The 12,189-nt window shown below is 46.3% G+C and overlaps 1 protein-coding gene across 18 annotated transcripts in view; it reads right to left on the bottom strand.

The window, feature by feature from the left end:
- RGS8 (regulator of G protein signaling 8) overlaps nucleotides 1-12,189 on the bottom strand; it is a 133,765-nt gene that overhangs the window by 27,139 nt on the left and 94,437 nt on the right. For 10 of the 18 annotated variants that reach the window (XM_045049483.1, XM_045049480.1, XM_019821754.3 and 7 more), the window contains one exon: nucleotides 1,461-1,534. In XM_045049483.1, the coding sequence (XP_044905418.1) occupies nucleotides 1,461-1,534 (74 nt within the window). The other 8 variants (XM_019821756.3, XM_045049485.1, XM_045049490.1 and 5 more) reach the window with 6 other exon arrangements.

The following is a 12,189-nucleotide window of genomic DNA, read 5'->3' as shown; positions in this document are numbered from 1 at the left end:
TGGGAGGGTATAAGCAGGAGGAAGGGTGAAGGCTCATCGAGCACTGTCACGGCATAGGCTTGCTCCTTTGCAGGGATCACAGGCACAAGCTGACAAAATGAATATGCCAACCTCTCTGTCTTGCCCACGGGGAGGCTGCCTGACCTTCCTCAGCCTGGGCACTGGCCTGTTCCCGACCTGAAGCAGGGAGGACATCAGGAAAGGGGATACTGAGGCTGAGGGCTCATCGACTGATCATCTCTCTCTCCTGAGGGTCCCACTCTCAGTACTTCAAACCCTTTGTTCCCACAAAAATGACAGGAAGAAACACGTGAAGAGAGCAGCCTATCCATAAAGGGCTCCCCCGGGGAACCCTGACACCAAACATAGAATCCATTTTAAAAGAAACCTAATTTAGATAGAAAAGGTCCCCACTCGATCTTACTCCATGTAAGTTAGTTTGATATTACACGGAACATTTCAACAAATACTTTTTGAAATACCGTCTCGAATAATACCATAATTAATAAAATTAAAAGACTGCTTTAAAACTAAACTAAAAAATAAATAAATAAAACCAGTTAGACTTTGTGTAAAAGCTCATCCCCAGGCAACTGAGCTTAGATCATGTTCCCTGCCAGTGAGGACGTCTCCTTCATCCTTGTCCTAATGGTGCGCACACCTGCCTGGCCAGAAGTCAGGAAATCGAAGCTCTTTGCAGCCTTAAGGTTCTCCTACAGCTGCAAGAAATCACTGTTTGGGGCACCTCTGCCTCATTTCCTCCTGCTTATGGGAAACAGCCACAGAGGACGGGAAGCCTGTGCCAGGGGCCTTCATTACTCTGGTGTTGAACAGAAGCAGGGACTGCTCCCCACGTACATGGCAGGCAAGGTCATTGGGGGCAGGTGTTACCAGGCCTCCGGTCACTGCCTTGCCTCTCTTCCCGTTCCCACTGCTAGCTCCTACTGGCTTGCCGGGACTGCTTCCATGCCTGCCTCTCTCCCTTCCAAATCCAGCACTGCCCACCGCTGCCCCTCAGACCTTCCACCATCCCTTTACTCAGTTCAGCCTTGGATTCGATTAAATAAGAATCTACAGGACACTCTGGCCCCCGCTGCCTCCTTCACCCCAGCATCTTGGGGCTCTAATTCCATTTGGCCCTTGACTTCTAGGGGACAGAATTCGGGGTTACCAGAGCCCAGACAGGCCTGCAGCAATGTGCCCTCTTAGGTGGACACCAAGTTACAGGTGACTCTGAGGCGGACAGGATGGGACATAATGGAAAGAGAGGATACTCAAGGAAAAAACAAAGGTTAAAAGCAAAGAGCAACGATTTTTAAAGAGGGGAAGAGAAACGAAGAGTCTCAGCAGGGAGAAAGCAATCAATATGCATGGAGAGGCAGGTTAATTAAATATGGATAATGCAATCAGCCCACATGGGCACCTTGAAGAGGAAAGAGAAAAGCAAAAGCCATACTCACTGTCTTTGACCGGTCCTCATGGCCTGCAGGTCTTTGCCAACTGGATGGTCAGAGAGGCTGCAGGCTAAGGAGTTCTGGGGAAAGAGTAGATCTTTCTTTTAGCAGTCAGATCCTCGGTGGGTGAAGAACATGTGTGCATGGATGCACAGGCACACTCGTGCGTGCACACACATATATACACACGCATGCACGCACAACACACCTCCCACCACTCGAGCCGGGCAGCAGGCGGCCCCGCTCAAAGCTCTTCTCTCTGCTTGTCACATCCAGTAAATACTGAAGCAGCCTACACCCAGCGGGCGGCGGCTCAGCTCCCGGGCACAGTCTGCACGCCCATCCTCATTGGCAGGATGCAGGAGGTGCCCCTGAACAGAGCTCGCCTGGCACTCCTCCCGTACCTTCCTCTTCAGCCTCACTAACCTGCTTCCCTGCTCCTCTGGCTGCAGCTCAGGGAGAAGTCCCCACAGCCCAAAGCTGCCTCCCTCTGCACCCAGAGGCTGTGCAGGGGGCAGCGAAGCCGTAGGTATTAACTCTTTCCGGCCACCAATGAGCTGAAAATCCAGTGTCCAGGGGGCCCTCTTCTAATGAGCTCTGCTGCTGGCTGAAGGCTGGTTGCTGCTCAGGGAGCAGGGAGCATAAAGATCTTGCCCCAGACAGCTGCTGACAGCAGGAGCCAAGCCGAATCAAATCTCCTAATGAGCCAGGAGGAGGGGGGCTGTCTTGCTGGGTGTGATGTGATGTGATAAATGCAGAGAGCAAGAAAGCTACGGGGCAGGTCACACATCTAAATTCCACCCCCTTTCTCCCAATTTCTATTGTGCTTCACTACCAAGCCAAACCACACAGCCCTGAAATTACCCCCTCTGCCACATCTCAGCTGTCCCCCTTACTCTACGAAGGCACTTCTCCCCCGTCTGTCTCTACTCCCACCCCCCAGCACCAAACACACCATCACTCCTGACTTCTTAATGAGAAATTTCCACCTCTTCTGCCTCCTTAAAACATGTATATTTCCAATTCTGCTGGCTTTTCCTACAGTGGAAATTCACCTCTCTCCCTCATCCATCACCTAGCAACTTCCCCCTACTTGCATTTGTTATGGAGTGAGACTTTTCCCTTTGTTCTGCCCAATCTGCACATTATCCCTATTTTTCTGTCTTCTGCATTTTTTGTCCTTCCAAACCACCTTACCCACATGGACCTTCACACTGTCTGGTTCAGTCCTCCTCCAGAAGGAGGACTCCCTCTTCCTGACTTCCTGCTTGCCCTAGTACAGTAGTTCTCTGAGTATCCACCCCCCCCCCCCACGCCACCCTCCACCAGCAGCTGTCAGCATCACCTGGGAATGTGTTAGAAATGCAAATTCTCAGGCCCAACCCCCAGACCTACAGAATCAGAAGCCCAGGGGATGGAACCCACTCTCCCAGGTGATTCTGATGCATGCTAAAGTTTGCAAACTGCTACCCTGGGACAAAGCTGACCTTCTCCACATTCTACTCTAGTCTCTAAGGCTGGATCTCCTGCTCCCACTCAGGAACTAGCTCCAAGCGTACCGAACCTTTGCCGCAAGTCATATCGGACACCTAGAAGGCAGCATTTGCTACAGGCAGCAGAAATCTCTACAGAAGGTGATGGCTTTATAATAAAAATATTAGATTCCATTTGTTTAACCTTTCATAATGTGGAAAGCATGTTCGTGTATTGTTTCTCAACAATCCTATTCCATAGTCAGAGTATTAATCTCCCCAAGTTACAGATGAGAAGATTGAGGCTAGAAAAGGTAGCATGCCTTTTTCTAAGTGACACACACGTCAGGGGCAACTCAAGGACCAGACTTGTTTTCTTAGAACTCTTACAGCAGAGCTTTCCCTACTACGTCACGCTGGGACCGAATTCCTGGCAGGTCTGTTGGTGCAGAACCCATATTCTCACAGTGATAGGAGTATGCCTCAAGCACACACTGACGACAGGATGAAATAAAAAGTCTGATGCTGCCTCCACAGTGACTCATTGTCTCTCTCTGGAAAAGTCCACAGTGTGCCTCTGTTAGGTAAATGGAACTTCGTGTTATAAAATGAGATGCAAGAGAAATGTTTTCCATTCCTCAAAGCCCCTATCTTGAACCCTGATGCTACCTGGGGTTTAGAATTTAAGCATAGGGGGTGCCTGTGGCTCAGTTGGTTGAGCTTCTGACTCTTGGTTTCGGCTCAGGTCCTGATCTTGCGGCTTCGGGGGTTCAAGCCCCGCATCACACACACTCCATGCTGACAGCAAGGAGCCTGCTTGGGATTCTGTCTGTCTGTCTGTCTCTCTCTCTCTGCCCCTTCCCTGCTCTCTCTCTCTCTCTCTCTTGCTCTCTCTTGCAAAGCAAATAAATTTTTGAAAAAGAATAAGAATTGAAGCATAAAGAGAATCCTTTGCTTCTAGACATTTTCTTGATACATGGCAACCGTAAGAAACAGGTTCACATATAAACTGTGAATACGGCCCATTGATAAGCACTTCCCTAATCCAAGAGAAGTTATTCCACAAGGTGGATCCTCCCCGATTCCATGCATACAGGCTTTTTTAAACAAGCACTCAGTATGTGCCAGACATTGTGCTCAACGTTGCACCGCTGCTGTCTTATTTAACTCTCACAACAAACTTACAAGGCTGACATTTTTATCGTCCCCATTTTACAGATGGAGAAACAGAGACAAGTCACTTAAAAGTGGCAGAGCTGGTGCCTGATACCAAACTTCCTGTTTCCAACCCTTGCTATGCCCCTTGCTTTTAACACAAAGGTAGTATCATCATGGGACTCCTCTTCTGGTGCTAAAATTGTGAGATAAAGGCCTCCTCCAAGTCCCAGGCTGCCCCATCTGGCATCCAGGATTGAAAGGCACTGAGGAGTTAGGGCAGGACTGCAGATGGGCCCAAGTCTCATGTGGGGGCTGACTAGTATTAACTTGGCATCATAATCTTCAATTAGCCATTGGAGAAATGATATAGTCCTAGGAAGTCAATAAGCCAACCCAAGTGTTTAAGGAAAGATAGAATCATTAATAAAAATGTAAGGAACAGCAGGAATATAAAGAGCTAGGACATGCATCTAACATGAGTAAAAAGAAAAAATTAGGGGTACTGGGTGGCTTGACCAGTTAAGCCTCCAACTCTTGATCTCGGCTCAGGTCATAATCTCACGGTTTGTGGGTTTGAGCCCCTCATCAGGTTCTATGCGTACAGCACGGATCCTACTTAGGATTCTCTCTCTCTCTCTCTCTCTCTCTCTCTCTCTCTCTCTCTCTCCCTCTCTCTCTCTCTCTCAAAGTAAATAAATAAACTTTAAAAAAAAAGAAAAATGAAAGCTAGTCCAAACTTTTTTTTTTAACCCAAACATTCCTAAACGTCAAAGTGTAACTACACCGTACCCTAGTTTGAGAAGCACAGACCTAGTACAGGGTCCCTCTCAGGGGAGGACTCTAACTTAATCTTTCTTCCTACAGAGGCAGGTACACTAGGCATTCCTGCGGGGGCAGGGTGGGGGGCTCAGCAGAGCGGAGGGGGTCCACATTCGGGCATGGTCTCCTCTCCTGAAGGAGAGAGACAGGGAAGGGCACGCAGGGAGGGGTAGTAGTGACAAAGGCACTCACCTACTTGCACTGTTTCCCCGGGGTTAGAGCCCTGGCCCAGGAATACAGAGCCCTGGATTCTCTTCTGGTCACTGCTCCTGAGTTGCTGGCTGCAGACTCGGCATAGGACATCTCAGCCCAGACACAGGGTTTTTCCCAGGAAAACAGGCATCACAAGCCCTGCTCTCACTCTGAGTTTCTCACTCTTCCCTGCCCCTCTCAGCTCTTCTCCCTCTCCGTTTGTTCCTCCTGGGAAACCCAACCTCTGGCAACCGTGCTTCAGTCCTGCCTCTTTTCCAGAGGACAACCAGACAACTCCATCCCCCTCAGACTCTGCAGATGCAACTGTGTCCGAAACAACCTCCTTTCCCTCCAAATCCTCCCTTCCTGCTGGGCTCCCTATGCTTGCTCATGACAGTGCTCTGTCCTAGCCCCAGGGTAGTGAGTAGAGGTATTTCTGGCTTCTTTTTCTCTTGCCCCGTTGAACTGATTTTTAAAACTTCTCATTACATTTCTGAACTATTTCTTAACTTTATCCCCTCTCATTCATTGACACTGCCGTTCAGAGGTCATTGGGCACCCAGCTTGGTGCATTCCTCTTCCACTCCCTCCTAAGTAGCTGATCTTCCTGCCCCCATTTCGATGCCTCCCCCCACCCCCCATAAACCTCATGGCGCACTACACTACCACCAGAGTCACCCACTGAACAGGTACCATAAAGTGAATCGTCTCTATAGTCATTTTCGATGGGCTTCATTGTGGCAATGTGTCCTACCTGACATCCTGACAATTTGGTCCCATTTGCCTATCCGGTCTTGTATCCCATTGTGCACACACACGTGCCTGATTCCTCTGCTGCCTCCTCTGCCCAGAATGTTCCCCCACACCCTGGATCTACCCTCTTAACTCCCAGTTCCTTCTCTCAACCCAATACCTCCAAAATAAAAATTCTCCTTTCCAAAGCTTTTTCAGAACACCCTCAATCAGAAAAGGAATCCCTCCATCCCAACACCACCACATTGCCGTGTGACTCTGACAGCCCCCAACATGGTCTATAGTTTTTCCTTGTGATTTATGTTTTCCGATCCTCCCAAATGACTACGTGTTCCACAAAGACAGACTCTGATTTACTCCCCTTGCTATCAATTCTCATTGCCTCGTCTGAAGCAGGTGTTTAATAAATGTCAGCTGGATTTGATTTTGAGCTCATAAAAAAAAAAAAAATTCTGAAAAATCACCGAGCATTCCTTATGGCGCAAACACTTTGGACTACCACAGTCTCAGGGTCAAGACTGCAGTCAGCCTAACGCTAACGACGCTCAGGGGCAGCAGCATGGGTATTTGCGAACTATTGTTCCCAACAGTGCAGTCAGGGCAGGGTGGAATTAATCAAGAGCAAAAGGAGCACCTGGCATTGTCACACAGGCCACAAAAATGTAATTAAATTGAAGATAAAGGGAATTACAGTCTGCAATATAATATTTTTAAAAGCCATGTTAGTAGAGGAGGAGGTTTACTGCCAAATGTCCCCTGTGTGTTTATTTAATCAACATACCACCTAAGACAGTGCCACATTAAAAGCTTTTAATGAAACAGTCATTCAGATATTAGATTTGAATTCTGGTCAGCATGCTAAAGCTCTTCCACAAATCTTTTAAAAGCAATTTCCACTCTGTAGCTTCCTAGTAACAGCAGAAACATGAATCAACATATGCTGCATTGATTTGGGGTTTCCATGGAGACTGGAAGGACACAGGGAAGGGAAGGACAGAAAGAGGCCACTCGGCCCAAAATTCTACTTAAAAAAAAAAAATACGTCTCGATTTCATCCCTCTGAGTATTAGCAGCCTCATTTCCTGCTCATCAGTTCAAGCATCCAGATATTTAATTTGTAATAAGTCTGCTCAACTTCTCACGAGGAATATCAGAGGGGATGCGGAAAGAAGTCAGCAGTCAAAGGTGTGAGCCCATGAGGTTTGCACAGAGACCCGAACGAGCACAGGATCTGGAATGAGAAGAAAAGACCTCTGGTCCTAACTCTGCGTTAACTAGCTCCATGACACTCACTACCCTAACTAGCTATGTGGTCACTAACATCATGAAGATAAAGGGAATTACTGTCTGCAATATAATATTTTTTAAAAGCCATGGTAGTAGAGGAGGAGGTTTATTGCCAAATGCCCCGTGTGTTTATTTAATCAACAGAGCTTTGAATTTTGATTTATTCTCCCATAAAACACAAATGAACTGTCCTGTTTATTTTTCAGAGTGGCTATAAGAAAGAAAAGGATCCTATAAAGGATCCTATAAAAAGGATGTGGGAAGGAAGATGCCTTGCAAATTCTAGTCCACTGTATGCCCTACCACAGATGGTCCCCGACTTATGATGGGTCCACCTGAGATTGTTCCCCTTATGACTGTGTGACTTTGCTGTGGTGAGAAAGGGACACACATTAAGTGGAGACCAGACTTCGTGTTTTGCATTCTGCTCTTTTTCTCAGGCTGGTGATACGTGGTAGGATGCTTGCTCATGATCCCGCACAGCGGCAGCCGCGAGATCACAAGAGTCAACAACTAATACCCTTACAACCAACCTGTATGCTTACAACCATCCCGTGTTTCACTTTCAGTGCAGTACTCAATACATTACATGAGATGTTCGACACTTGATTATAAAATGGGCTTTGTGTTGGATGATTTTGCCCAACTGTAGCTAAAGTAAGTGTTTGGAGCATGTTTAAGGTAGCCCAGGCTAAGCTATGAAGTTCAGTAGGTTAGATGTATCAAATGCATTTTTGACTTAGGGTATTTTCAACTTATGATGAGTTTATCAGGACATAACCCCATCAGAAGTCAAGGAAAGTCTGTATTATACTTGGTGATACTCTGGACTTCTCTTTAAATAGAATTTTGCCAGGGGTGCCTGGGTGGCTCAGTCAGTTAAGCATCCGACTTCGGCTCAGGTCATGATCTCACAGTTCGTGAGTTTGAGCCTCGAGTCGGGCTCTGTGCTGACAGCTTGGAACCTGGAGCCTGCTTTGGATTCTGTGTCTCCCTCTCTCTCTGTCCCTCCCCACTTCACACACTCTCTCTCAAAAATAAATAAAAATATTGAAATAGAATTTTGCCAGCAAGTAAGTATATACGTCTTTTTTAAAAAATCACTGATTTAGTGGGGAGTATACTGACCTGGAAAAAAGAAAAGTGGGTTGGACAGGCCTGAGTTTCAATCCCTACTCTGTAATTTTCCAGATCTGTGACTATGGGCACATTACTCCTCCTGAGCCGTTTTCATCACAGGTAGAATGAAGACAACAGTACCAAAGCTGTAGGCTTATTAGAGGATTGTTACATGGATTAACCGAGTGGCTCGAGCAATGCTTGGCAAATGGCAAACGGCAAATGAGTGTGTAATGTGAGCCACGATCATTAGCCGTCTCGTCTGTTTCGTCATCTGTAAAATGGGAATTAGGATTCCTACTACTTCCCTACTTCACATAGGGGATTACTTGGATGACATCTGCCCACTATTTGATAAACTGTTCGGGAAAATGCCCTAAATGAATACAACGTTGTTATTAAAAGATTCATGTGTACTACCTGCTAACCGAGGTGACACAAAAATGTATGAAACATGTTTGTGAGGCTTTTCAAGCGTCTTGGTGGATAGGGGGTTACACGTGTCTCTGGTACCTTTTTCATTCTCTTTTGTTCCTTTTGAGCTCTCATGTGTCTCTTTACCACTCACTGCAGCCTTTTCTGTCCTCTTTTCTTTATTCACTATTGTTATGCTTCTCCTTTTAAGTGTATCTAGAAGGAATTTTAAAATTAAACTTCAGGGGCGCCTGGGTGGTGCAGTCGGTTAAGCGTCCGACTTCAGCCAGGTCACGATCTCGCGGCCCGTGAGTTTGAGCCCCGCGTCAGGCTCTGGGCTGATGGCTCAGAGGCTGGAGCCTGTTTCCGATTCTGTGTCTCCCTCTCTCTCTGCCACTCCCCCGTTCATGCTCTGTCTCTCTCTGTCCCAAAAATAAATAAATGTTGAAAAAAAAAATTAAACTTCAGAAACTTTGGAGTCTATGCAATTGTTCCTTAGGCCTCCTAAAATTAAATGGTACACCAGCACGGGGCAAATGACACAAAATGAGATGTTATAGGGATTTTAGGAATTATAGGACTGTTCCTCCAACAATGGTCACCAGTGTTAGATGTGTGTGTGCGTGTGTGTGTGTGTCCACACACACACGCACACACAGACACACACACATATCTATCTATCTATCAACCAAATGCAATACGTGGAGTTTATTTTGGACCCTGATTCAAATTTAAAACCATAAAATATTACAAGAAATTTAAGCACTGATTAGATATTGATATTAATGTGATATTGAGGGTTTTTTTTTCTTAAGCAACTTATTATATAGAGATACATTCTGAAATATTTAGAGTTGAAATAATATGTTATCTGGGAATTGCTTCAAAATCATTTAGGGTGGATGGGAGTGCAGGGTGTTGAAGCTGGGAGGTTATACACAGGTGTTCACTGTTCTATTCTCTTGTGTATATTTAAAATTGTGCATAAAACTGTTTTAAATAGTGTGACCACTGACAATATATGCTTCAGTAAAATAAGCCTATAAAGTGTAAACTATTAGTGCAAGAAAACTGAAATATAGAAAGAGGCAATTTGAATAGGAATTGATTTCCGGTATTGTAAGTTTTCTTTCCCACGAATAAATCCATTTTCAGAAAAACCTTTTATTTGACTTCTATGGAGCAGTTGCCAAAATTCATAGAGGTTTCGAGGGGGTATGAGTCTTTGTTATCACCTACAGAAAGTAAACTTTAAAGACTTTGCCCAAGGTCACATTTCGTAAGGCATGGTCAGAACTCCAGCCCAGAGCTCCTGGGGTGGAATCCCACCATATCCTTTCTTCCCACTGCTGAGCTGCCCATCTCCACATCCAGAATCCAGGATGGTAAGTAAGTCTTGGATCAGGATACAAATGACGACCTGTGTGCTTACCTCCCCAACCCTTCTTCGTTCCTATTGTAACCTCAGCCTCAAACAGTGAACTTGGCTTTTACAAACTAGCTTCCCATTGGCCAGCTGGCTTCCATGAAGGCAGCTGAAGGGTGGGAGTCCACAGTGGAGGCAAAGAGAGGGCTCACGCAACACACACAATCCTTCACACACCCCTACCCTGATCTCCTGGTTCACCAAGATAATTGAGGCCTCAGATATGAATTATCTCAAGCCCTTTCCCTGTCTCATCCCCTGCGATTCTAGCCACACTTACACACAACTTTCCTTCCTTCCCACCATTCATGGATGTGTCTACTCAAGGTAAATCCTTCCTCCTGTGGCCCTGAGCCCCTCCTTCCCATCTGCCCTGCTTTATCAACCCTGTACCTTTATTCTTTCCTTCTCCCATGTTATTCTATACTTATAAATAAAAATACTCTTTCATTACAAAAATATTCTCCCCTGGGGTGGGAGGTTCCTCCTTTTGTCAGCAAAGCTCCCTGAAAGAATTTCCTGTTTCCCCACTTCCTATCCCTTCCTCCATCCTTTGCAGTTTGGTTTCCATCCCTACCGCTCCCTTGAAAGAGCAACTTCCATATTGTGAGGTTCGGTGGTCCATGGTCCTTGTCCTCATGGACCTCTGGGTGCATTTGCCATGGTGGCGATTTAGTTTTGGCACCTCCACCCCCTCGACCTCCTTGGTCTCCTTTGCTGGCTCCTCCTCTGCCCACTCCATAATGCTGACATTCTCCTGCCCTCTAACCTTGGTTTCCTGCTCTTCTCTCTTTAAATGCTCCTTGGGCAATCTCATCCTTGCCTGTAGTCCCAACTACACTGGGTATACTGACCACTTCTGAATATTTTCCTCTAATTCCGGTCGCTCTTCCAATCATATAGATTCTTTACAGCCCATGGGTTGCTGGACATACCCGTCAGGTATCCCACAGGCACAACAAATAAAAATATGTCTAATAATTAACCATATCATAGCCCCTTCTTCTCCTGACCCATTTTATCCCCCACCCCACCCCCATCACCTTACATACACATACAAATCTTCCTCTGGAATTCCTGGTCTCAGTTTCTGACACCACCAACCACTGAGTAACTCAAGCCAGAAATAAGGAAGTAATTAGACACTACTCCCTTTTCTCTTATCTCCTATAGTCAACCAATTACCAGATCATACTGATCAAATCTCCCTCATCATTTTCACATCTGTCCCCTCCTCTCCATCCTTACTAGTACTGCCCTGCTACATGTCCCACTTGTTCATCCCTGGTTCTTGTCCTCGTTGTCTTTGGTGTCTGTGATCAACCTACCCCCCTTAACTTCAGCTCCATTTTGCAGCCATAGTAACCAGTTTAAATCACAAATATGACTGCATTCACTTCTCCTCACAACCTATAAGCCCCCTGGCCTATGGATACAGTTAAACATCCTAACACATGAGCTCCCCTAGAGCTGGGTCCCACCTGCCTCGAGGGCCACCCACCACTCCCCTGGTTTGTTTTTCATGCTCCAATGACTCCATGTGGTTCACAATCTTGAGCGCATACCACAGGCTCCACATCTCTGGGCCTCATTCATGCCTTCTCATCCTTCAAATTGCACCTCAGGACCACTTCCTCCAAGCAGCCTCCCCTGCACACCCAGATTCCATAAGTGCCCTACCATGTGCTCCCACACATGCTTCTGTGTATCAGAACATGGCCTGATCTGGTGCCTGCAACTCTCTTCTACTAATCAGACTCTTAGGTTCATCAAGGGCAGGAAAGTGTATTCATTTATTCATTCATTCATTCATCCATTTATTCAACTAACATTGAGGCATTTCCTGTGTGCCAAACAATGTACCAGGCAGAGTACATTACCTGTGCACATTATGTAAGTGAAAGCTGTATTTTCCATCTCTATATCTCCAACACCACGTACAGTGCCTGGCACCAAGAAGATGCTCAATAAACATTTGCTGAACCAGCCAGCAGACAAGTGAGTGAGACCACGTACAGAGTCACAGAAATGGTACAGGCTCCAGGATCTGGTGATAGGGGTTCACGTTCCAACTCTGCCCATTCATTGTTGGGTC

This window comes from Felis catus, chromosome F1 (assembly GCF_018350175.1).
Source record: "Felis catus isolate Fca126 chromosome F1, F.catus_Fca126_mat1.0, whole genome shotgun sequence".
In the NCBI taxonomy this organism is placed as follows: Eukaryota; Metazoa; Chordata; class Mammalia; order Carnivora; family Felidae; genus Felis; species Felis catus.
This window is presented reverse-complemented; position numbering and strand designations above follow the sequence as displayed.